General features: G+C 36.3%; 1 protein-coding gene across 4 annotated transcripts; it reads left to right on the top strand.

Annotated features, from left to right (window-relative positions):
• Nucleotides 1–26,735, top strand: LOC149299116 (cadherin-11-like). Of its 4 annotated transcripts, none has more exons than XM_089486509.1 (12): nucleotides 1–39; nucleotides 8,960–9,049; nucleotides 11,617–11,911; nucleotides 14,079–14,198; nucleotides 15,257–15,424; nucleotides 16,362–16,549; nucleotides 17,344–17,597; nucleotides 21,477–21,613; nucleotides 22,301–22,422; nucleotides 22,925–23,045; nucleotides 25,626–25,874; nucleotides 26,236–26,735. In XM_089486509.1, exons 3-12 carry the CDS (start codon nucleotides 11,767–11,769, stop codon nucleotides 26,733–26,735), a joined length of 2,004 nt encoding a protein of 667 aa, XP_089342635.1. In that variant the 5' UTR covers nucleotides 1–39; nucleotides 8,960–9,049; nucleotides 11,617–11,766. The 4 variants fall into 4 exon arrangements, with proteins under 4 accessions (XP_089342635.1, XP_089342633.1, XP_089342636.1 ...); XM_089486507.1 differs by lacking the exon at nucleotides 1–39 and adding an exon at nucleotides 2,744–2,759 and having other exon boundaries at nucleotides 8,934–9,049; XM_089486510.1 differs by lacking the exon at nucleotides 1–39 and adding an exon at nucleotides 4,989–5,007 and having other exon boundaries at nucleotides 8,952–9,049.

Genomic DNA, 26,735 nt, shown 5'->3' with positions numbered 1-26,735 from the left:
AGAACATAACTCATATTTCTTTCTGTCTCCAGTGAAAAAGTTTCCTTCACTGAAAATGATTTCCAAGTGATTGACGGAAGCAAAGTTTTTCGGAGGTGCTTTATGTAATCAAATAGCGCAACTCCGAGAAGAAATCTATTTCATTGATTTCGGCCCTAGGTGGATAATCTAATAGTTGTTTACGGGAAGTTTGCAGGCAGAATTTGTATCAATACGAATGTAAGTGGTCTTTTACAGTAAATGTGCTGCTCTCTCTTGATGGATAGATAGGTATCATCTGTTTGCATTTGTTTCCCATGAATATATTATGCATGCAGAGATTTGTATTAAAGTATTTTTCTGTACAACAGGTGCAAGAGCTGATACTATTCTCAGTGGAAAGTGGTCCTCTCTATGGTATTGAGTTTAATTTTTATGCAATTTGTTAATAAGCCTTACCGATCCGGTGTATTTGGAGGTCCTGTGGGTATACCTGGCATCTAGCTTTAAATAAAGGTTAATATGATTATAATATATCCTATGTGATAACAGGCTATCTCGCACTTTGTATTCCTGGAAAATGAACCATTCTAGCTTTCAGGAATCCCCTAAGCATTGAAAGAAATAAGATTCACTACTTCTGTTAACCCTTCAGGTGACAGATTACACATTTCTTCCAGTTATATTCACTATATATATATATATATATATATATATATATATATATATAGTGAATATAACTGGAAGAAATGTGTAATCTGTCACCTGAAGGGTTAACAGAATATGTATAAATATATTTCTATAAATTGTACACTTAACATTTAATGCACTATTCCCCTCCAAGATAATAACCTTTTTTTATGAAAGGGGCTGCAAAATACTTTGGTACTAAGTAATAATAATAATAATAAATAATAATAATGTAGCTGATTTAATTTTGGTGTCCTTTTCCCAGATTAAGGCAAGAGAGGACAGGGAAGAATTATGGATTCTGGTGTTCTTTTTTTGTTAAAATATATAATATTTTAGATTTCTATATAATTTTTGTTCAGTTTTATTGGATCATCCCACTTTACGTAGATGGTTATTAGAAGACAGTTGTTCATTGCTTTATGGATCTCATTTAATTTTATTGTCCTGCATTAAAAGCTTGTAGAAATGCTTTAGAGGTTTTTTTCTTGATTTGTGTAGCAGTGAAATGGTCAGGCGAGTTTTGATTCTTTACATGTGCTAGGCAGGAGAAGGGAGGCCTCTGAGGTCTTGGAAACTTATGTGATTCTAAGAATGTTGGTTGACTTAAATATATTAAAATCTTTCTTGGATAAAGCAGGTCAGTGGTCCCTTTGGATAGGGTAGGAAAAGAGGTGAAAGCATAATGTGAGCTTCTGTAGAATCTCCTCATTCATTTGCAAAGGGGATCACATGACAATTTAAAGGGATCACTCAGCTATCATATGAATTAAAGCATGATAGTGTCCCACTGACCATTTATCCCTGAAGAATTAAGATCCAACACATAGGTCAACAATGCTGGAATGGTTACAGAGATAAACTATGTTTTTATGATTAAAACATTCTGTATCTTAATACTGTTGGATTTTCTAAATAGAAAACCTGCAATATGATTTCAGAACGTTAATTATGAGTGAATGTCCAACCTGAATGCTTGATTAATCAGTAGCTTGACATGCTGAGAATCAGATTAGATGACCAGCTGCCTGTCATGACCCTACCAGACTTAACACCTCCGACTGTCGCATGTCAGCTATCCTTAACGTTGGGAAGTTTGTATCACACTTTTCATTTAAACCATTTTTAGGTGAAAAAAGGTCTTTATATATTGATATTTTACTGCATGCATATGCGAGATTGCCCTCTCTTGCTTTTCTCAGCATTGAATTATTATGTTAGTTTATGATAGAATTGTTGATAATAATGACCGTACCTTCAGCCTGATGGCCTCATTTATTTTTCATTAACTCTTTTGTGATTGGGATGTCAAGTGCCACTTGCAAGGGGATTAAGATCCATGTTACAGGGATGATTTGACCCTGTTTCCAACCCACACAGCTCTGAGCAGGTGATGGTTGATGCTGATGAATGACCTAAGACAAATTATTCATCAGTCTTCTTGAAAGATGAAAAAAGCATTATAACTGTGAAAATGATACACCAGGACAATTACTCTAAACCCTTTTTTTTCTGAAACAAGTCCTTGTGGCTTATTATGTTGCTTCCCTGACATCTGACATTTCTATCTGTCCTACCATGTATCTATTGACATACATGCAGTAGTGAGACCATCACAGATGGTATAAGAACCCAAACTTTGGTCTTAGCTGGAGAATACATGGAGATCTGCATTTCCTACACAGTTCTCTTGTTTACTGGTTCATCAGTGGGTAAAGGTTCTGGTATAAGCTCAGACCTCCTTGCTTCCTCCATCTGGACCACAACAAACAGTGAACGGTTGGTTAAAGGCCCTCAAGTAGGTGCTGGTACCATCTGTACCTCATATTAGCCATACAGTTCAAGATCCAAATGTTAAATGGGGAACAGAAATGTAACACAGTAACAAACACCTGGCCGGTTTTGTTACCGTTAGGGAGACATTTGTCGTGCAGGGTAATAAGTTCAGAAATGACAGGTAATGAATCTTTGGCTTTCATATTTCAGTGATTGAGCTAACGGCTGTAACTGGCTCTTTCAATTTTCGAGATCCCTGGAAGATTTAGGTTCACTGACATTCTCTAAGAAGAAGATTACAAACAATAAATCTAATATGGGTCCTATTTCTCCAGAGCTTGCTGGAGATCTATACTTAACTGAGAGAAGAATGCTACAGAATTGGTGTTCAATTTCTGTATCATTCTTTTAGGAGAAATGTTAAAGCAATCTACCCAATGATCATTATCTTATCCGGTTTTAAGGAAGTGGCTGCTGTATGTTATACATGCTTATTTAAAAGAAATACAGCATTATGAGTTTTTTCTTCAAAAATATTTTATAGGTCTACTTGTAAAGACTTTTAAAAGTGGTGATATCAATGAAATGGCTCTAAAACAGAGCCCAAGGGAATTATTACTCAACAGGTTCTAAAAAAATGGATCAACCCTTTTTGGAAGATCTCCCAAGATAATCTGCATACTATCCTTAACCACTCAGGAAATGGTGGTCTCCTTAAGCACATCAGAAGTTTGATTATGATGTTCTATCAGGAATCCCACCATTTGATAGATTAAAATATCATGGTGCCAATATAGTACTTCAGAAGATATATTTTTCCAGGTGTGAATGAACCTCATGTCAAATTATTCTTAGCCTAGCTCAGTCATCAAGTTAAATAACTGATGTTGTCTTCCTTAGCTTTACAATTGATTTCAGAGGCATCTCTCACTAGTTTAGACTCTGTAAGCTATTGAATTTCATCCAGGTACTCATTGAAGACAAGAAGTAGGCTTGGAAGAGGACAATATGGTCTTCGAGCAACGCTGATTTCTTTGTTGTCAAACTCTGCCCAAACTGCATCGCCTTGCACAATAACGTCTTGTCAATAAAAACCAAGACAAGGTTTCAGGCTTAGTGATTAGAGGCTAAAGTGCCCAAAATAATCTATCAAGTCACCATGAGAATTTAGGATCGTATACTCTACAATATTGGAGTGTTTGGACGTGCCAGCTCAAATACCAAACTTGGACAGGTGAGCTGAATTCAATTAAACCACTCACAAACTGATAACAAACCAAGATGATTCTGAGCTCGGAAATTTCCATTTAAAACAGATTTTCTAACAATTTAGCAGAGCAAATTAATGGAAAAAACAGTAAAGAGGGGAGGAAAAAAAATAATAATGGCAAATTGTTATCCGGATATGCCATACAGAGGTTAAGCATATGTGTAGCCAACATATTTAAAGCTTGACATTTCTAATATTTATCCTGCTAGATGGTAAATATCTACGTTGGTCGGCTTTTTAACAGGGAAGGATTTGGAGACAATGCGAGACATTTGTAAGTTAAATAGATAAGCTCTTCGATGCACAAGGGGTGTTTTGTCCGATACAAAAAGTCTATTGTGTGTTTCTGTACTTGTCAAGTGTCTGGAGGAGGGCAGGATTTGGGGTAACGTTACAATGGCTCTTTCAGCTGCGAGCCTAAGAAGCTGTGAGATTTTCGGCTGCTGCTATTCAGACGCAATAATCTATTTTATCGTGTGAGCACAATGAAGGATTCAGCTGCTCCTTGGTGCATAAAACTGCTCATTTAACATCAGTTATTCTGAAATAATACCTGTTGTTACATCGGGCTTTTTTTTTTTTTTTTTTTTTTTTAAATATAAACTTATCTGGCACCAATGAACACAAACCTAAGGGTGTCACTTAATATTAGGCTGCTCTGGAGACATGGCTTACTTACAGTATAATAGCATGATCTATGTTTTTGCTAGCATGCCAGAGACATTTAACTATATGTTACTTTTATTACATTTTCCCATATGTTATATAGCCGAGTTTCCTCCCAACTTACAGTTTTAATTTTAAACTTTACAGTTTATAGGAAATCAAGCCCTGGTAAGGTAATCATATGGATCCTTCAGCCTTTCCTTAAGACAATTGTTCCCAAATTCGTTATTGTGTTTCCACACTCTTAAGATTCTGTTAGAATGAATCACCGTGGCTAGGTGAGGAGTAAATATTCTGAATGAAGTCACCAGTATTCAAGCAGAGATTTCAGCTCTGATATATCACTAGATATGCTCAGATATCATTCAATCAGAGTAGACTGCGTGACCCCCGGGAATCTGCTCTATTACCCTAAAACTCGAGTGGGGAGGAGAATCCTAACAGGTCCCAGATGTGATCATTAATTGTACCTCTGGATGCCATAGATTAAAAATGTTACTTGGAGTAAAGTATAGATTATTACTACTCTTCACCCAGTCAAGGCGACCCACTAAATCTAAAGGGCCGCTCCCATTGTCAAGCAGCAAATTAACAGAGGCCTTACATGGCCCATTTGACTGGTAACGGTGAATTATTAACGAAAAAGCATATTTAATTGGTTTCTGCTGTAAGAATTTAGATGCTGAGTTTAAACGTTTTTGGAAGACAAAAGCCATCAGGTTAACAGTAACGATCTTTGCAACCTGCCTTATAACTGAAAACTGACATCACATTATACACCCAGTACCGTTCGCTTGTAACCCCCATCCTTTAAGATTGACACGATATCATGGGTTTGGGCAAGGGCTGCATTTCAGGAGAGTCAAGGGTTGTATATAAAGTACATGATTGTTTTTCACAGCTATAGATTTTCGCGTGCGTCACAAGGCAGCACTGAGAGAGAGCGCACAATCCCTAGTGACCTGATACTTTTTATGTAACACCAACCTATCTTCATAGCTCTCCCCTACCCCTTTCTTTCTCATATATCTATATATTTTTTTTTTTACCTCTTCAAACATCTCAAAAAAAAAGAAAAAACTACATTACAGGGAATGTGAGGATTCTAAGAGTTAAAATACATTCTTTGTGGTTTTTTTATGTAATCTTTTCAAAGAAAGAAATTGGGAAGAGGGTTGTTAGACAAGTGGAAAGCACGAGCATTCATATTTAAAGTTCTCAGATGAGTTGAACACCCGTTAATAGTGAAAAGTGTCACGTTTCTGATAAGCTGTCTTCCTTGTCACCTTTCTGTAGGAGGTGATAGAAAAGCGCAAACAACTCACTTTTCTTCACATTTACATTTTTGATCACCTGAATCCTTTTTTGATACCTGATCATTTTTTGGGGCGGCTGCTCAAATGGCACATGGGCGGCCGTCGGGCAGGGCAGTTACTTTTTAGAAGTTAAAAAAAAAGTTATTTCAAAGGACATGTACTGTGTAGATAAATCTAAGGAGTCATAAGTCACGGGTATCCACCGTCGCAAACGGTGGACGGTAGGTAGACAGAGAATGACTGGGCTTTTGGGTCTAATAAAAAGTGTCTAAGAGGAGCTGCATTGCCTCTATGCCATACCTGGGAACTCATATGGTTTTTGCTCCAATCTCAGGGTGAAGGGGCTGATTTCTAGTGTCTGCACAGATTTGATAATACCTTAGAATCCCAACTAGCGCTCTTGCTACCAGTATGTCATGGTTGATATCCGTACTTGAATGCTGGTGACTCACTTAAGTTCGTCTTTGAATAATGACAAGTCAAGGTTACCATGGAGACAGGTGTAAGAGTCATTTGGTTAACACATTTGGCGAGTAGGGGAATTAGGCAGGTAGCAGACATGGCTAAGCATGGCTACCCTGCTCCTGGAGAAAGAGAAAAGTGACCCAGAGACCTGGAGGCGCTGCCCTTCACTCAGAGATTCCGGGTCAAACCCCGAGAGTTTCTAAGTAAGCTCTCCAGCCGGTGCCTGAAAGAATAAAGCGATAGCCCTGCAAACTCTATAATATAAGGAAAAAAATCAGAAAGACGTTTCGACCCCTTAAGGGGTCTTCAACAGGACTGATATGGCAGCACAGGCCTGGTTCTATATCAGCGTATAGGCAGCTTCTGAGTTGATGTGACGGCCGCGGCAGCCTCAGCTTACTACAATAGCCTCAGCGGTGGATAAAGTACTTTTAACATGAGCCGTTTATTGCTCCCGTGTTACCTAGACTTTGCCTGACCCTGTATGTGTTTAGTTACGATCTAGCAACTAATGGAAAGCAGACAACAAAAAGATGGCAGTATTTAATGTATTGCTTTAAAACTTTATAGGATTATGCATGAGAGTGCCTGCCAGGAAAGAATCTCAATAAGAGATTCATGTTAAAAAAAAAATACTTTATCAACCAAGTGTCCCCGCTTTAGCAGAGACAGTCCCTCTTGGGAACTCAGATCCCCATTTTTAATTATATGACATCATCACAATTATTCTGCAAACTTGGGTTATTATAACTATAGTACTCTTGGCAAAGCCCCATTGCTGATATAATTAACTTAATTAATTTAGTTGTATAAAACTCAAGAGTTTTTGTGAATACCAATGCTGCTAAAGTGATATTTTTTGTTTTAATTTCATTCTTTTTTTTTCTATTTTTACCACTTTTCACCTTTTTTTTCTCAGTCATTAACTTTACATTACAATGTGCCAGTTTTTAAACTAGTTTTGTGAAATGCTGTTTCCTCTGTGACCAACAAGTCCTGGAAATTGCTTACTTTATTTCTTTTTTATCTTTTATTTTCTAGTCTAGACATGTTCTTGCAATTAAGCAATTATCCCGCTGTTCTGTGAAAAAAAAAAAAAGCAAACTTTATAGCAACCTTTTTTTGCGTGCTTCATTTCAAAATTTAAAATAACAATAATAAAAAAAAACCATCGCACATAAGCGAGCTATAATTATTTATCTAATAGGTTTTAATATTTTTTGTGAATTAGTTAGTTTGATTGCAGATCCACTTATGCTGATTAGGATTACAAAAAAGAACCAAAAATATGCCCAATTTCTCTAGCTTTCCTTCTTTAAGGGAGTTGCTTTAGTGGGAGGAAGATGGCGGTCAGGGGTAAATTTGGTGGGGGCAGAATGTATGCCAGGAGTGGCCGTGGTCAAACACTGTTCACACCTGGTGGTAGTTTAATGGATATAAAAAGAATTCTTTAAATCTGATGCCTCCACTTATTTACCACCAATGGCTTAATTTAGGGTTAAAAGCGATAGGGAGGAAAACCAGAGGTCTTCATATCTTGGAGTATCCAAATGTATCACTCGGTCTAAGGAATTATCATATACATTTTTGAGAGTGCAAGTCAGTGAAAACTTTTACTCAATTTCTAAGAATTGCATGAAGTAGCACTTCCAATCTTTGGCCCAAAAAAAAAAGCAGCAAACTTTTTCCCACCCAGAGTGTTTGTGTTCATTTGCATCACACGTGATGCTTCAAAGGGTAAAAAGTAAAAAGTTAAATCGTAAATAAAGTCTTTGACACTGGTCTTGGAGTTACCGGGAAAGTGGCGGAAGGAATAAAAAAAATGATCTTTGCGTTCATCTTGTTTATATTTTTTTCAACAGAATTAAGATATGTTTTACAAATTAGAATTGCATTCATGTATTTATGTGACATACAGCAATTTATTCACAACAGACTCCTTACAGTTTGTTTTATAAATATAGGAAGATAAAGGGGTGTAAAAATGTATTTATTGAACTGACCCTATTAGTGATACTCTGTCTCTGTTTTACCCTTCTGCCTATTAGTGTCAGTATGAATCCGAGCGACCTTTTCATTAAGCTTCTTGCAATTATCGTTCTAATAGCTAGGTTTTGTGTTTGTCAGACAGTTTTTATTTTTTTGATTTAGCCTGTGTTGTTTGTAATTAACTTTTTTCGGCCACAATAATGGCAGAAGAGCAACATTTTCTAAATTAACATTTATGTGGAGACAACAATAATATATTAAAATAATATAATGAAAAATATACCACCTATTTGTATATATTTACATTTAAAAATATATATATTTCCGTTTTATATGGATCAGAAAATTAGGTATAAATATTTGCTATACAAGCACAATTGTATAACTTACATTTTAGCTTCCAGAATTTCTGCATGAGTCTTTACCTTTGAGACCCAAATTCGAATAGCTTCCTCCTGTATCTGAATTTTCACTACAAAATACTTATTTTTCTTTATTTTATCTTTCAGGAAGGCCTTGGGCTATCTGAAGAAGACAGTGTGATACACGTAATCACCCAATTCTTTTTCTATGGGAAGAACGGTGGGATTTACCAATAACCAACGTGTTTCGCATTCTTGATTGACCTTGAACGGGAATAAATCGAGGACTGTTAACATTTACATTACCAAAAATGAAGGACTTTTGTTTACATGGCATTCTCCTGTCCCTGAGCTTTGTGTATTTTAGTAATGCCACGCCGATGGGAAGAAATGGGAAAATTAGACAATCGTATCATGGACGACATGAAAAGGGAAAAGAAGGGCAGGTCCTACATCGGTCAAAGAGGGGGTGGGTTTGGAATCAGTTTTTCGTAATAGAGGAATATACTGGACCAGATCCTGTACTTGTTGGACGGGTAAGTTCCTAAACTACCTTTCTACAACCACGCATATTTGATTAGCCCAGGTTAATCTAGGCAACTGCCTAGGGTTTCTGGCAAGATGGATGGCCTGCTGCATTCTACAATGAGCATTTTGCGTTGTTTGTTATATAATGTATTAAAGGTACTATTTGGCTTAGACAACATGTCGATTGTGCCATCCACTTTTAGAGCAGGTCTGTCATCTTAAGGTTTACTCACATAGAAACAACATAGAAGCTTAAGAAGCTACGGCCTATAACTGGCTTCTTTTGTGTTCCTGTTAAAAATGATCAATGTGGCTAAACTTTGCTTGATGACATCATTATTTAATTGAAGGGCTTGGACACACAGCTCAGCAGTACTAAAAGTGATGATTCTAGTGCTGTACTTAGTATTCAATTCATGAATGAAGGTATAGTTTTTGTTGTTTTAGAAATGTCCCCAAGTTAAGGGACCATCAAGTTACCATAAAATTAGAACTGCCTGGAGAAATACAAGTTGATAAATCATTTTGGATTTGGGATCCTACAGAAGAAATATTAGGGGTTGTGTATGATAGAACATGCTATTTAAATGCAAATTATGACTGTTGGGTTTTAAGAACAGTTGTCCCTTTAGATCACAGTGAGAGCTCTGAATATTTTATTATCAGAATAAAACTTGATTTTTGCCTATATAAATCTATTAATAATCCCCCACAGGGAATGCGGAGATGGACTGAATAGTTTATACAATAATCAGATCCCTCATACTGATTTATTTCAAAATTTCTTATTGTTATGGTACTTTTGCTGAAATGTGAACCAAATATTCATCAGTATATGGATTTGTCTATGTGCCTCGTGAATATGTATTCCGTTCACCAATGTCTTTATAAACACTAGTGGAATATTTCAGTTTCCGAATGCATATTTAATTTGTGGCATCTTGACTGGGTTGTAGTATTGTGAAAAAAATATTTGTTTAATTCAACAAGAATTTTGTTAGCTTGTTTTAAGGAGTGTGTGCTTAGGGATAGGGTCTTGCTTTAAATAAACTTGATTTAAGTCATGCTTTAAAATGGATATTTAACTCATCAAAATAAACAAAAATAAAAAGTACAGCCTTCTTCCATATTACAATTGTGAGTCACAATGCAGAGTTCATGTTTTAACCAATTCCTCAGAAGGAATATACATTGAAACCTTTTGGCTACCAATATGCGATGAGGTCACAGACGTCTTGGGCAAAAGCCACCAATAGCAAAAAAAAAAAAGTTAATACTGAAAAAATAGCAAAATAAAATTTTTAAAAATCTGATGTAAATCAAATTAGAAAAAATGTCATTACACAGGGATCAAGTGTCCTCTTTAACTGTGGATATGTATGTTAACTATTATCTTTTATTTATATAGTGCCAACAGTTTATGCAGCACTTCATACAATACATATATTCAAGGGGTCTGACAAGACTAGACTAAGACAAACCGATACATTAGGTGGAGATGGCCCGGCTCGCAAGCTTACAATCTTGAGACTACATAAAGATTTTTTGACAAGCATTTAAAGGGAACTCATCACAATTAATTGGATATATCATAGAATTAACCACCATTAACTAAGTACTTACCAATATTCATCTTAAAACAAATGAGCGTTTTATTCTCCAAATGATATTGCTCTTTGAATTTGAACGTCACTGAAAAGTGCAGCTGTGCCTTTACACAGACCAGAACGGTATCATACGTAAGGTGTGACAAGCCTAAGTGTTCAGATCAGAAGAATAATTATGATTAAGTTAAGTTGTGGCCATAAAAGTATGTTTGGCTGAGATTTGTCAAATAAGTAGGAGTATCTCCATCTCTATGTCTTCCTGTGCAAAGTAGGTCAATGGAATCCAGAAGGAGTGCTTGTGAGAAAATGATGTGGGCTGTTTTCTAACGTGTTCTCAACTACTGACTTGCTGAAATGTAATAGCGTGTTTGTCTGCGTTAAAGGGTATTCAGTACTGTGGGCAAGACACTTTAAAGGGAGTTTTATTATAGCATAATTATAATGTTAGGCATTTGGGTTGTCTTTTGCCTTGCTAGGCATGGTTATACATTTGATGTGACGATAGGGTTTACGTGGGGAAACTTGTATATGGTGCCCCCTTGTGTCGTGGGACATCAACTTTAACTGATTTAAGTTCAGCTATTTTGTGCAATGTCGCTGGATAATTTGAACTTTTAGGTATATTAGAAAAAAAAAGTTTTAAGTTGAAACAGTTAATATAATTTATTTTAAGAGCGTTCAAATGAAAAGTATGTGTTAAGGACAGCCTGCTGTAAAGTGATGCTGGTGGCTGGTTTAGTTAGCATAAGCTTATTATAAAGATGTGCAGATAGGATACAAGAATGATTGATATCTGCCATAAGATTCACACACACACACACACACACACACACACACACACACACTGGACACCAACAGTTCTTTTGGTGCCACATTAACTTTCATTTGCATTAGTAGGTAAAGTGATTGCATGTTATACGTAAAATTTTCTTTTTTCTTCTTACTGAAAATTATCTTTTTTGCTGTAGCTTCACTCCGACGTCGATTCTGGAGATGGGAAGATAAAATACATACTCTCAGGGGAAGGTGCTGGGACCATTTTCGTTATAGATGACAAATCAGGGAACATTCACGCAACCAAGACTCTGGACAGAGAAGAAAGGGCTCAATATACATTAATGGCTCAAGCCGTGGATAGGGAGACCAACAAACCCTTGGAACCGCCATCTGAATTTATTGTGAAGGTCCAGGATATAAATGATAATCCTCCAGAGTTCTTGCAAGAGAACTATCATGCTAGAGTGCCAGAGATGTCCAGTGTGGGTATGTTGAATTTTACAATTTGTTTCTAAAATGATTGGCACCATGTATATATATACCATTAAAAATCAGATACAATAGTCATTTATAAGAATAACACCGTCTGCGCTGGATTTCTGATCTATTACATGTTATTTAAATGGTAAAAATGTGCTTTTCTTTCAAAAACTAGTAGACCCCAAACTTTTGAACGATAGTGTATACTGGCTAACCATGTTCCTATAGTCATGCTCAGAAATTTGGACTCCTATTTTACACCACCCCAGCCTGTAGAAAACCTAATCTAACTTCTGCAGTCTTATTGTCCTAAAGTATAGAAGAAGATGGTGAACGTTCTAAAGCATCTTCAAGAGGTGGAAACGCAGAATATTCTCCTAACTTGAAGGCATTTCAAAACAGTGTTGTACTTCTTTAATACATATTGAACCAGCACTCATTCATTGTATATGGGCTTTATATCAGGTATAGAAATTCTAAGTGTTCCTAATCAAATAGTTTTGAACTATAACATCATTTTTTGTGGCTTGCCTGTCGAATTAAATCTTGCCTTTATACGAGTGGAGGCAAAATGAATTGCTTCAGAGACCTGTGTTAAAAGACTTTATAAAACCTACTTGCCATTAGCAACGAAAAGCCTTTTTTTATGTAATAATTAACTTCAAAGGGTCCATTGGGGTCATTTTTCCTTGAAATTCCCCATTGAGGTAAGTGGGAAATTTATTAGAAAAAAATATGTCCCTAAAGGCCGTTTAAAAACCTAATCAAATATCCTTCCAGTTTCCTGTAATAATTTGGAGTGATCTATCAACCTGGAGCTTTTTAACGTTTAAACCGAATCCAGATGGGATTTCTTTTTTTTTTTTTTTTTAGCAGTGACCTCACGTTGGTGAATGACTTTGGTGTACAGAGAGTCTCTAGTAAAATCAATCTCAGAGACTGAATATCGTGGACAGTCCTAAAGCAGGTTTAACTGCTTTGTTTACAATGGAGATCCTGTACTGGATATCCACCTTTTTCATTTTGTATTAATGGGAAATAGCCATGATTTATTCTACTGAAGAAAAATTCGTCTTAATTCAGTTCTGTCCTAATTCAGTGCTGAACAACGAGGAGGGTCAAAAATCTTTTTTTTTTTTTGAGTCAGGATGAGGGTCATCATCATTCTCTGATGATGCCAATGAGCCCCTGGTTAGACAACAGTTGTTTTATTATTTTATTTTCTGAAAACAAAATTGAAAGTATTACTTTACAGTCCACTTGTGCGTGAGGTTCACCATTAACTGAGACCATTAATCTGCACTTGAGGGACATCTGTGGTCCCCCATACCAAAGCTAAATACTAATCTCAATCAATGATTATGGCTTTGGAGTTCTTAACAATGGATTGAGCAGAAGTTTGGACACATTTTACAGAAATACATAATATGATACTATCTTTTTTGTAGTACTTACACAGTCAGTGATGCAAGCCCACCAAATTCAGCATCCCCCATGCCTCTTTTTGTTGACAAAGAAGGTAAATTTAGAAAGACACCTTCACTAACCATTTTAAGGAGGCTTATTTCAAATCCCTCAACATTTGAGAGTTTACTACTTGAATCAAGGGTCTTCACGCTTTCAAGTTTGTACATCATACATTAAAATGATATTTCTCTGCAAATACAATCATCTCTTTCTTGAAGGAGACAGAGGGTCTTCCATAACTACTTCCACAAACCGAGTACTCCACCTATAGCTTCCTTAAGATTTCCTGTAATAAATGATGGCTACGTTTTTAGGATCATTTGGAAGATGATCTTTTTTTTCACCAAAAAGTCTTCTATGTTTTGAAAATAAATCAGTTACTTTTTCTATTTAACCGTAAGATAAGATGACAAATATACCAATGCAACTCTAGAATTTTAAAGTTAAGAACTACACTAGATTCCGGTATTGTTACAATTAATGTATTAGTTAATTGCACTTTGCAATAACGAGCCTTCATACAGTATTATCTGAAAAATATGAACAATAGCAGTAATCATCATGCATTGTAAATGGATATTTAAATCCTGCAAAATGTATGCTACTAATGAGACAAAAAATATCTATCCTCCTGAATAGATGGGAATTATTTTATATTTATTTAAGGAAATGAACACTAATGGAAATGTTTTACGTTTTTCTTTAGGTACGTCAGTCATCCAGGTAACAGCTTCGGACGCAGATGACCCTACATACGGGAATAGCGCCAAACTAGTTTACAGTATTCTTGAAGGGCAACCATATTTTTCCGTCGAAGCACAAACAGGTAAACACTGTGGTAGCTGGAATTTATTGCTTATTTTCTTAATGGTAAACTATAACGTAAAGAAGATTTTATATTTCTAAAATGTCCTTTCAATCGGCAAATAGTTAATAGTTTTGAACACCTTGGGTAGAGAACCCTATGGCATATCCTCATGTCATCTGTAGAAGGAGATTGACTTCCCTTCCAGACCATCTGGGATATCTTTTGGTGTCATATGGTGTGACCAACTAATTAATTTTCCCCTTTTAAAAAAAAAAAAAAATCTCTCACCATTGCAGCGGGTGTAAAAAAAAATGCTTTTGAGTGTGTACCTGTTATACATGTCGAGTATATGGAACAAAAATAAACATGAAAATGTATCTGAGGCTTATCCAGCAAGAAAAGGGATAAATAGTTTGGGGATTCAGAAAAAAAGCAGCATGTGCAATCTAGGTCATTATTGTTTTCTTTTTTTTTTTTTACAATAGAACCTGTATTCTATTGAGATTTTTCAATACTCAAACTGTAGTAATAAACATGATAGGTGGATGAAGCTCAATGTTATTTGAGGAGATTTTAAAATAGGTTATAAAGCTGAACTACAAAAACAACTTGTAGAATGTTACAAATCTGTGATGTCTTGGATCAAACATCTATAGCACTTGATTTTGATCTGTGCTGTTACATTATTTTAACATTGGGGACCATAATGTCAAATCCAGGTGCTGATGTTGGTTCAATCAACATTCCTTTGGTTAGTTTCTATGGTAACAGAAAATTCATCTCACACACTAATTAACGGTGGATAAATGAGAGGTTGGCCGTCTTGTTTTCTTTTGTCGGGATTGGAATTTTTGTAGCCCATGCATTTTCAGGGGCAATGCGAAAGCTTAAAACAGCAAACTGGTATAGAAGGTGCCACCATAGAAAAATAACCCCAACAACCGTGTTGTGGACTTCAGGGGTTATGATATGCCTTTATGTGATAGGCCATTTACTGCTCAGTTAAACAATGGACAGAATGTTCAGGGATATAGGTTTGTGAATCTAAAATAATTTTTTCCATTTTCTTCACCCAGGAATTATTAGGACAGCGCTCCCTAACATGGACAGAGAAGCCAAGGAAGAATATCACGTGGTCATTCAAGCAAAAGATATGGGAGGTCACATGGGTGGTCTTTCAGGGACAACCAAAGTTACAATAACACTGACAGACGTCAACGACAACCCACCAAAATTTCCACAGAGTGAGCAACCTCTCATGATACTGTTTGATACAAAGTTTTACTCTTCAAGTGGTCCTGTCTTCTAAAGCAATTTAACAACATTCAAGTTTCTGAAATGCAGGAGGCATCTGATTTCCTCATAAGTTATGAAACAAATTACCTTGATTTTAAAATGATTTAAAATTAGCAGCCAATCAGGATAAGCAATGATTAAGACCAAGTTAAAAAAAAACACTCCTGATTATTATAATCCTGATTATAGTAAAAGATCTTTCGTCTGCACTATTAATGTGCAATCCTACTGCTATTAGTACCATGTATTATTACTTCCTGCATTGCATTGTGCTCTGTAGAAAGACATACATGTAATCAGTTTTATTTACATATATGTAAATGTGCTCTGTGTACTGTATGCTCCCATCATGCATTGCAGTAATTATGTATCAAGTTGCTACATTTTTTTGGTGGTAGTTCATGAGAACATGATTTAAAGGTAAGAAAGTAGTTGGCCATGCAGGATTATATAGAATATATACTTATTCAAAAATAAAAAAATAAAACAGAGTGGAAGAAAATCTATATATTTGTTTAAAAAATGGGTAGCTAATAGGCCCACATAATAGAATTAGTGCTCTGGTTTATACATGGCTCGCCCGGGCACGAGGAGAATAAGAGGGCTCCACTCATTCTCACCGTCTCTGGTTTGCTCAGACCAGGAGAAATCACATACGTAATAGGGAGCGATCGCATTGAGCAGCGGCACCGCAGGGCCCAAGACAAGAGTGATTATTCATTATTCTCTATGTTTTAAATTATTTCTTTTCATGGCCAGCAGCAGCACCTCCAGTAATGTACTATGTAGCCTGAGATGAAACGATCCTTGTTTTATTTCTGTCTTTGAACGAGCTTTTACGAGAATGCTAAACCATTTGAATTACATTCCAAATTCTGTGTCCAGGTGTATACCCCATGTCCGTGTCAGAAGCAGCTATTCCGGGAGATGAAGTAGGGAGAATAAAAGCCAAAGACCCTGACATCGGAGAAAACGGCTTAATAGAGTACCGCATCCTTGAAGGGGATGGAGCTCAGATGTTTGAGATCACTGCGGATTATCAAACGCAGGAGGGGATTGTAAAACTTAAAAAGGTAAAGGAAATAAGCTCACGTCATATGCCAAGTGATTATCTTTACTACGTAAAAAACATGAGAAGGCATGAGAAGGTGTTTTGCTCCTCGTCAGCATAAAACGTTATCAGGAAAAACTGAGGGATCTCAATATGTATGGCATGGAGGGGAGATGATAGAAGGGGAATGTGATAGAAACATTTAAAAACTTAAAGGGTTTAAACAAACAACAAGTGGGAAGTTTATTACAGAGCAGGAGAAGTGTTAGAACAAAAGGCCATAAACATTTAAGGATTTTCTGTGAGGGTGGTGGATAAGTGGAATAGTCCCCCTGCAGAAGTTCGGAGAGGTTAATTAAGTTAAGGAATTTAAAGATGTATGCGATAAACATAAGGCTCCTGAGTCTAAGACTGATTAAGGTTTGAGTCTTCACAGCAAGTAAAAACAGGAAGACTAGATGGGCTTGATTGGTAAACCTATAGTCTCTTTCATAGAGACAGAAGAAGTCTTGGCTTTTCTCCATCTGGTCATTTGCCAAGGGCTGCCTTTTTTATGGGCATCATAGTAAACTGTGGGATTTGCTTGGTTGCAGCTTCACCTGTGCCGATCGACAGTCTGCCCAGATGGAAGAGCATTTTATTAAGAAAAGTATTGGGGGATCCAAATGTTTTTGTGTCCCTTTCCAAGAACATGCACATAGATGATGGTACATAACCCCCTGGACCATATGCTCCTAAAATATTATACTTTATATTAATAACATCCTGTGAATTTTATTATCGCATCCGTACAATGTCTCATTATTGTCTGTGTAGGTTGTTGACTATGAAACCAAGAAGTTTTACAGTATAAAAGTCGAAGCTCGCAACATCCACATTGATCCTAAATACATCAGTAAAGGTTTATTCAAAGACACCGCCACTGTGAAGATTTCAGTAGAAGACTTTGATGAACCTCCGGTGTTTTTGGAACCTGGGTATATTCTGGAAGTATATGAAAATGCCCCCGAAAATACAGTTGTTGGCAGAGTACACGCGAAAGACCCCGACGCGGCAAACAGTCCTATTAGGTAAAGTTAAAATGATTATTATCAATCCCACAGCGGAGGATGCCATGTTTTCTTGATCAAAGCGCTAACAGATGTAGATCAAACAATGCGAGCAGATCAAACAACAGCTAGATTGTAACATCTGTTTTCAGGTCCGCTCCAGTGACCTCCTGCTGTTCCGTAGGTAAAACACAGGAATGAAAAGAAGAAAGATGAACTGCCATGGAAAGGCAAATATATACTTAGCTGTATTCAATTTTATTTGAATCCATTTCCCTTGGAATAATATTTGCATCTGCATGTGCCATGCCCATCTTGGAAAAAGCTACATTGTTTTCTGGATACCTAACTCATGCTCATACTTTTGTATAAAGCAGCAACATTAAAGGGACACTTTAATGCATCTAATAGCCGAGAGATCCCTTTAAATTTACATGTGGCCCCTGTTTCAAAGGCATTGGGGTATTCTGCACAATAACCCTATGTGCATTTGCCCCTTTTTTCAACGTCTTGCTACTAGCCATAAAACATTTTTACCCTAAGAGCAGAGCCCAATTCTTAAGAACATCCGACGGGTTCTGTTTTAGGTCCATTTGGAGTATATAAAACTGTAGTATCATTTTTTCCCATTAAGCTTGTATTTACATTTTCTTGAGTTGAGAAAAGCCATTCAAACCTTAAACGTCTGTATTCTAGTAATCAATAGGCTATAACAAAAAAACATCTCTGTAGCGATACAACGTTCAAATGACTCTCCCCCAGAGACTAGATGAATCTATTTGTGAAAGCTAACCGAAGCAGGACTGAACTCAAGTACGAGACAGGGAAAATAGGGAGACACCAGTAAAAATTAAATAAATGTAATAAAAAAATAAATGAACAAAAACACATTTTCCCGAAGTGTCTATAGTTTATAGTTTCCATGTTAAAGCCAGATTTTTGGTGCCTTCATCATCTATCTAGTACTGATCTGATTCTGTGGATGCCGTTTAGTGATCAGGTCAATGTTTCTCTGTGGTCGGCCAAATGTGAACGTTATCATCTGCAGATATGAGTAGAGGAAGCCACTAAGACAATCGCATCAGTGAATGTTAAAACACTATTGCCTCTATGAATAAATAACATTCAGTAAGCAGACAGCGGCGAGATACTCTATCTGAAGATCTCCTGTCTCCTAAGTCATTGCATTTTGCACGGTACTTAAATCTTAAACCGCTTAGTAAATGTAAACATTCAGTCACGGGGTTGTTAAGCTGGTATCATTTAGTTAGGGCTTACAATGAAAATGAAAGGTATTTAGTGTCCCATTGAGATTATACAGCACTGCCAACATGAACTGCATTACATTACATCTTTAAAATTGATGCCGTTAACCTCAGAGCTGACATGCTAGACGGAGTATGGGGCTATGGATCTGTGCACCCAACTCTGGTTTCACTAATGGATTCGAAGCTTGTTTGTCTGTTTAGATATTGATAATCAAGTGTAGAGGTTGATTATCCAACTACATCGCTGACTGTGAAACCAATAACCCATATGTTTTGAGCTTACAAATGTAATTAAAAACACATCAAATACAATATATTAGATTATTTACCTTATCACGTAATGAATAAACGGTTACTAAACTAAAAGGTTGGCCAAAAATATGAAATTGTAACTCTTCAGAGACCATCCCATTCACAATAAAAAGATTTAACCAAGTAACACAAAACCAAACATTCGAACATGTATACCACTAATTATGTCAACTGTTGTTAAAACCTTGTTACCCAAAAATCTGAATTCTACCAGTTCATCCAATTTATTATCGCACCTCATTGCCAGGTCTCCACCAACTTCACCAAGGTTCTACACATAGAATGACAAGTTTCCTTCCACTCCCACACCGTTCTAGTTCAAAGAAAATGCCTGCCTAACGTTCCACAGCTCCCTTTCTGCCCCATAAGGAACATCTTTTTAGTATAATATTTTACAACCCTGGTTCTTGGAGTGTATTTAGTAGAACTCCTTGCTATGCTCGTATGATCCCATCGTATCTTTTACATTCAACATAGCTCTAGATGAAGACCAAGAATATTAATTCAAAGAAAACATCATGAAAACATTAAACATTTATTTCCAATTTCATTTACAGAATCAAGTCACCATAGTAATTTTTAGACGACCTTTCAGATATTCTCTTTTACCAGCATTTTTTTAAATATTTTTCTTGCTAGAAAAAAAAAAGACAAATTATTCTTTTTTCAGCTTACACTATCGTTATTTGTCAGTAACTGAGATTCCCAGCCCCTTGGCTATATCTTTTGAAGGGGTAAACATTTATTTATTAATGTTTTCATTTCTTCCCGGTTTAATAAATGATGCTGTTTCATACAAGGGGACAATAAAATGGATTTCCACAAGAAGGTCTGTTATATTTTTCTGACAATCCAATGCCTGGGAGATATACTTTTTCCCTTGGGTTTGTCTTTAAAGTTTTTAGGACAGCCGTTGTCTTGCCTGCTGCACTGCGGGTAAACTACAGAAAACAGATTGAAACCAGACACACGGTACAATGTTATTTGTTATCTTTTGGGTTTTATTTTATCCTTTTTGGAAAAAAAAGACAACTTTGTAAAACAAACAGATATACTTAGTAATGTAGATACTGTATTTGTTCTGTTTGATGACGCGAGCACACGTTTAAAGGCTGATGTCTTGGCTTATACACCTTTTCATGTGTATTTCCTCACCTTTTTGCCCAAGAGAATACATTTATCAAGAAGAAGTGACCACAGATACAAATGTTGATCCTTAAAGCAGCCTTGTGGCCTGGGCACAGTAATTAATCCTTAACAGGGGATGAAGATTAAGGACGTGGTTTGTTCTGCAGCAAATAAATCAAAGAGGCTGTTTATGTTAAACTAGGGCACAACGTATGATCGTTACTTTTTTGTTACTCACATTATATAAATAGTAATATAAAGGACAGTATACACCACCTTATGTCCTGGGTGGCCATGAGGCTCACGGGTCAATATCCTTCTACACTGAACAAAACAGTCATGGTTGCCCATTGTAAAGCATTGCAGAATATGATGTAACTATACAAGTCAATAAATAATAATGTAACGGCAGAAAAGCCCTCAACTTTTAGTAAGACTCCGTCCGGCCTTCCTGAAGGAACTTATTTTTCACAGCGCCAGCAACGCAATTATTTTGTGGAAGGACCTTTACAAGCCGTTCGTCTTAATCTTCTTGATTGACAATTACTTGTAACTATATTGTAGTAAACGTGTAAGAAACCAAAAAACTAAGGGCTATGCCTTAAATTGTTTAATTAGTTTAAGGAAGGTTGAAACACAACAAAGGCCGATATGTTTAGTAATTCCTTAACGGAAACAAAATTTCAGAAAAAGATAGGAAATGTTAGTTATTAAAAATGTTATATTTGTAGTGAAATTTTCCCATTTAATATAAAGGAAATACAAAATGTGCCATTTTCATACTGGGCAATTGGGTTAAGGCAGGCTTATTATGAGCCATTGTGGCATTCAAAAAGCTGATGCAGTACATAATATGTATTAATATTGTATATCTTTAAAGATGCGGAACCCAATAAAACAGCATTCCATTGAGTTATGAGTATTTTCTTGTGTTCCACATTACAATTTGTTTTCTTATTTATAGCACTGAAAGATTTCTGATGTTGCAAAACACTACCTACATGAGAACGTTAATAAATAATGAGGCTAAATCTCTTTTTAAAAGTTGTTTGTGAGATTCCATTAATATTCTGATTTTGCCATACATGCTGCTGGGAAGCTACTTTCAAATGAATCTTTAATATCTTAACACGCGAACATCAAGCCGCTTAGTAATTTTCTTGTCTAATTACTCTGCGATCATCCTCTTTAGGTACAGCATCGATCGGCACACTGACCTTGACAGATTTTTCAGCATAGACTTGCAGGATGGTATCATCAAAACCCTGAAAGCTTTAGATCGTGAAGAGGGCGCTTGGCACAACATCACAGTCATAGCAACTGAATTCAGTAAGTATTCCCCCAGATGGTGCGAAATTGTTAGTTCCGTTTCACAAGAAATAATAAAAAAAGGAAGTTACAAGGAAATTACAGTCTATAATATTTTTCATTCCTGAGTTGGGAAAAGGGTATCATTTCATTCTTTTTTTTTCACACACACACACTCTTAAACAGACCAGCAATACATTTAAGGCCCATGTGACGGTAAACTGTTTCTTGCCAAGAGAAAACATTTAGAATGAGTCCTAAACTTTCCTTAGTGACTCATATTGAGCCAAATCAATAAATTCCTGTATTTCAGTGTGATATTCTTTTTATTGTTTTTGTTCTTTACATAGAGACCATATCCTTTTTTTTTTTTTTGCTTTTATAAAATTTTTTGGTATATTATATTTATATGTGCAGGAATTATATAAAGTGACCTTTGGGGTCACCCTAGACTGCTTGGCCAGGATACATCACTGATTACATTCATTTCTTTGTGACCTCAAAACCACGTGAATAATTGTAAACTAAATTAGTATTTTTTGCATACCACATTTATTGTTTTTGTCCCGCAGCCGAAAGAACATTTATACATGTTTTCTGCCATTCATGTGCATTTCTTTATAACTCCAAATATATCTAAATTATTGTGAACTAAATTCCTATTTTTCTTTTGTAAAATATTCTGTTGTCATTATTATCATTATCTAGATAACAATCTCCATGAGACCAGAGTCCCAGTGGCAATCAGAGTTTTGGACAAGAATGACAATGCCCCCGAATTAGCAAAACCCTATGAAGCGTTCCTCTGCGAAAATGCCCAAATTAATCAGGTATAATAATATTATTATTAAATAATACCTCTTACAGCCGATACATTCAAAGAATCTGATAAAACTAGAATGTGCAGACTAAGACAAAATGACACATTAGGTAAAGAGGGACATGCCCATAAGCTTACAAACTAGATATTACTGGCCACATTGTGATAATTCTACCAAAAAATACAAAACCATACTTTTCACAGTGTAATAATTTTATAATGCTGGTGGGATTTCAGAGGAAGATTAAAAAATAAAAAATTAGATACAATCTCCAATAGCAGATTTATACATTGGATTATCCTTTCCTAATATGGTAAAATATATATATATATATATTTTTTTGGCTAAATTTGGTCACATGTTCTTATTCAGTTTAAGGAATATAAATTTGTTCATTAGAAATTAATGAGGGAGTAGATTTATAAAACATTTATTTCCGGATTTAAGGCTATCGCTGTTTGGTTGTTGAAAGGAAACAAACAAAAAGAAACTTTTTTTTTTTTTTTTGCAGCATTTATTGACGATAACGGCTATTGATAAGGACGATACGGCAAATGGCCCACGCTTTTTCTTCAGCTTCCCGGCAGAAATTGTTCATCCCAATCAAAATTTTACCATAAGGGACAACAGAGGTTGGTATCGTAGAGACGTATATTTTATTAAGAGTTACAATCCTTGCTTTGAAGCCATGTTTTAAGGGTTCACGTGCCTGAGCAGATAAAGTGTGTTTATCTAGACATCTCAACATACACATTGTATAAGATGGCTATAGCAGCCATAGATATGTGGCACAGAGGACAATCCATACGTTGTACTATGTAACAGATCTTTGTTAGTTTTCCAGAATACCTTTATAGTATTTCAGTGTTGGGTGAAAACAAACCTCCCTAGAGAAACGTAGACAGCTGAATAGAAGACAAGACCGGTTGCTGGATTTGTGGCAGAGGGACTACTGTTCCCCTGGACCTGACTCCCTAGGCATAGTCGACCTAGGCTAGAATATACCGCTAAAAAGTAATGAATGGTACAGGAGTACCATAATACATAGAACAAAGAACATTTCTTTTAAATAACCTCTTGAATGCTAACACACACAATGATCTTAGGCCTTAGTTCATTTTCTTCTTATTTATTACAATTTATTTCCAGCATTTACTTATCCATCTTGCTTATAGATACAGGTTTCACAATTTACATAATAAACAAAAGTATTTAAAAGCCTAATGGGCAATAATTCTATTGACCTTTAAACTGAATATAATACCAGGTAATTTTCATTTTAATAGCATTCCTTTTACCCCTTTTTTGCAGGTAATTACATTGCAACCAAAAAGCTATCAAACCTTTTTATTTTAGTGATTTCTTGTGTTACAAAAAGCTTCAAATATGAAACTTTAGTTTGCATAAAAAATACATAAAGCAATTGTATAGATCAAGCTGTGTTAAATGGCTTAGTCCTTTTCAAGCTGAGATATATTCCTTTTCTCCAGTAGCATAAACAAACTTCTATCACATTTCTGAAATTATTTTACCCTTGGAAATTAAAGCAAAAAAGATATTTGAAAGTATCCAGTCGCTTTCTTTGTATGCCGATTTTTTAATGAAAGCTATTATTTTGAACTCGTATCGGTATAAATAAATTTTAACGAAAGCATTTACGCTATTGAAGAAAGTAATATTCTATCAAAATGCTCAGGAAAGCAACATTGCTGGTTCTCTGTGTTACAAATAGCGAAACAGACAGAATACACCGGGGGGGAAAAGGCACTAAGCTGAGATAAGGCTCTCTTTTGACTGAATTCTATTACCTGTTAAACTGTTATCATTGGATTTTATTTATAAACGCTCTTTTGCTGTCTACAGGCCAATTTGGGGATAGAAACGTTGGTAATTTTCGTGAGAAAATGAACTCTTTGTCAGTACAAAAAAAAGAATATATATTATCTCAATGCAGTGGAAATATTTTCTCAGGCTCTAGACCTACGAGTTCACAAGAGCGGAGATATGTCCTCTATTGAAATTCAGTTCCAACAGCCAAAAAAAACAAAATGGGTCAGCATAAAATATGGCTCGGTTGTATAAATTAAGCAGAAATTAAGCAGAAAAGGCTACATGAAAAGATGTTGATTTGGAATAGAATCTGGAAACATAGAATTTGATGGCAGATCAGAACAATTCAGCCCAGCTATGCTTTTCCTGATGTAAAGAATCAGACCTTAATCAGTTCTATGGCTCGTCTTAGATTCAGGATTCAGGATGTTGAAGATCCCCCACATATATAGCTGGGTGAGCCAGCCTTGGCTCCAAATGGGATCAAACGCAATATCATTTTGAGCAAATATGAATTGTAGAATGAGCATTCTTCCGGTCACCGACCAGGATGCTTGGCGTTCATGGTGCAGTCAGATGTTCTAAAACTCTTTGGGACACGCAGAATACATCAATGACTACTGAATGTTCTTTATACATTCAAGTTGGAGCTCATGTACCTGTTAGCTTCATTGGCCAGGTTATTTTGAAGCTCATCATATGCAACCATGAAAGCTAAATCTTGGAGACCAAACCGCTTCACGAAGCACATTATGCGCTCAGGCTGTATCTCCACATATTTCCTTCAGACGTCAGCATAGATTATTTTGGTTGAACCTTATTTGAAAAATACTTTGTTAACATTAGAGATCACTTATACTATATGCACTAGTCTGATTTGTAGTGTCTGCAATAACATTACGTTTTATGGTTCTGTTCTTCTAAGCCTAGGACAGTTTTGTTCCAAATTTCCATTTTTAATGACAAAGCACCTTGTTTATAAAAAATATATCTTAAGCATCTTTAAAGTGGTTTCTGCACAAAAAAACCCATCCATAAACTACCTGACTAACCCCCATAGTCTAGATACTGAATAAGGCAACTATAAAACAACTCTTGTAGAAGACAAGTGACATAACATGACATGTATATGTACCTGTATGCACGTAAAAATGTACACATTCTTGGATACAGAGCACCCATTGCAATCAGCATCTTAATTCTTTTGACGACTGATACAGTTCTCCATCACTATGCTGTACTGTATTGCATATAAAAGTAGGTTAAAATCTAAAATATGTTTATCTATGATGATGAATCACGTATTTGCACAATTTGCACTATAATGTTTTGGAAAGAATACGTTCCCTAATGACCCATGGTGTCTCTTTCTCCCTCGAAAGATAACACAGCCAGCATTCACGTGGGCCGTGGAGTGTTCAGCCGCCAGAAACAAGACTTCTACCCACTCCCCATCGTGATAAGTGACGGTGGAAGCCCCCCAATGAGCAGTACCAACACTCTCACGATCCGTGTCTGTAGCTGCAGCGATGGAACGGTGCTGTCTTGCAATGCTGAGCCTCAATCTCTTAATGCTGGCCTAAGTACTGGAGCATTGATCGCCATTCTTGCCTGTATCGTGATTTTATTAGGTAAGTGAGATGCCATTCCCGGCTGCATGACTTAACAGATGTCATTTAATCATTGTTCTGTGCACCTGTCATGGTTTGCAGCATCTTAAGAACCTTCAGGAACACTGGAAGCTAAAAGTGCTGCCTTTTAAATATTTAAACACATTTGAGTGCTCCTCAGGGGCATCTCTATCAGTTTCCTTTTTTGGCATTTCAATATGTATTACAGTAATGTTATATTTGTTATTCCAATGCATATTTACAATGAGAGTGTAAGCGTGTAAGCAAGCATCACTATGTGACTTGTATAGATGTGTAGATTAATTAAATGAAACTTTGCAAGAAAAGCGGTAAATCAGAATATATTTATTCTTTTCCGCAGTGATCGTGGTTCTCTTTGTCGCACTGAGGAGAGAAAAGAAGGAGCCGCTCATTGTGTTTGAAGAAGAAGATATCAGAGAAAATATAATTACGTATGATGACGAAGGCGGTGGAGAAGAGGACACGGAAGCTTTCGACATTGCTACGTTACAGAACCCCGATGGAATTAATGGATTTATGCCAAGGAAAGACATAAAGCCTGAGTTCCAGTACCCACCAAGAGAACTTGGAATGAGACCAGCTCCGAATAGCGTTGATGTTGACGATTTCATCAACACGAGGATACACGAGGCCGATAATGACCCAACTGCACCTCCTTATGACTCCATCCAGATCTACGGGTACGAAGGGCGAGGTTCAGTGGCTGGCTCTTTGAGCTCATTAGAGTCAGCGTCTACAGATTCCGATTTGGACTATGACTATCTACAAAACTGGGGACCTCGGTTTAAGAAACTAGCAGACTTATATGGCTCCAAAGACACTTGCGAAGATGATTCTTAA

The sequence above is a fragment of the Sceloporus occidentalis genome, unplaced genomic scaffold (assembly GCF_023333645.1).
Source record: "Sceloporus occidentalis isolate IW3139 unplaced genomic scaffold, rSceOcc1.0.p SCAF_29, whole genome shotgun sequence".
Taxonomy (NCBI): domain Eukaryota; kingdom Metazoa; phylum Chordata; class Lepidosauria; order Squamata; family Phrynosomatidae; genus Sceloporus; species Sceloporus occidentalis.
The sequence above is the reverse complement of the archived record's forward strand: the minus strand, read 5'-3'. Positions and strand labels throughout refer to the sequence as shown.

Coding starts and splice junctions, on each gene's coding strand:
- LOC149299116 (XM_089486506.1), top strand. CDS start 8,894: ATGGGAAGAAATGGGAAAATTAGACAATCGTATCATGGACGACATGAA. Junction 17,598..21,476: donor GCGGCAAACAGTCCTATTAG/GTAAAGTTAAAA, acceptor CATCCTCTTTAG/GTACAGCATCGATCGGCACA. Junction 21,614..22,300: donor AGTCATAGCAACTGAATTCA/GTAAGTATTCCC, acceptor ATCATTATCTAG/ATAACAATCTCCATGAGACC.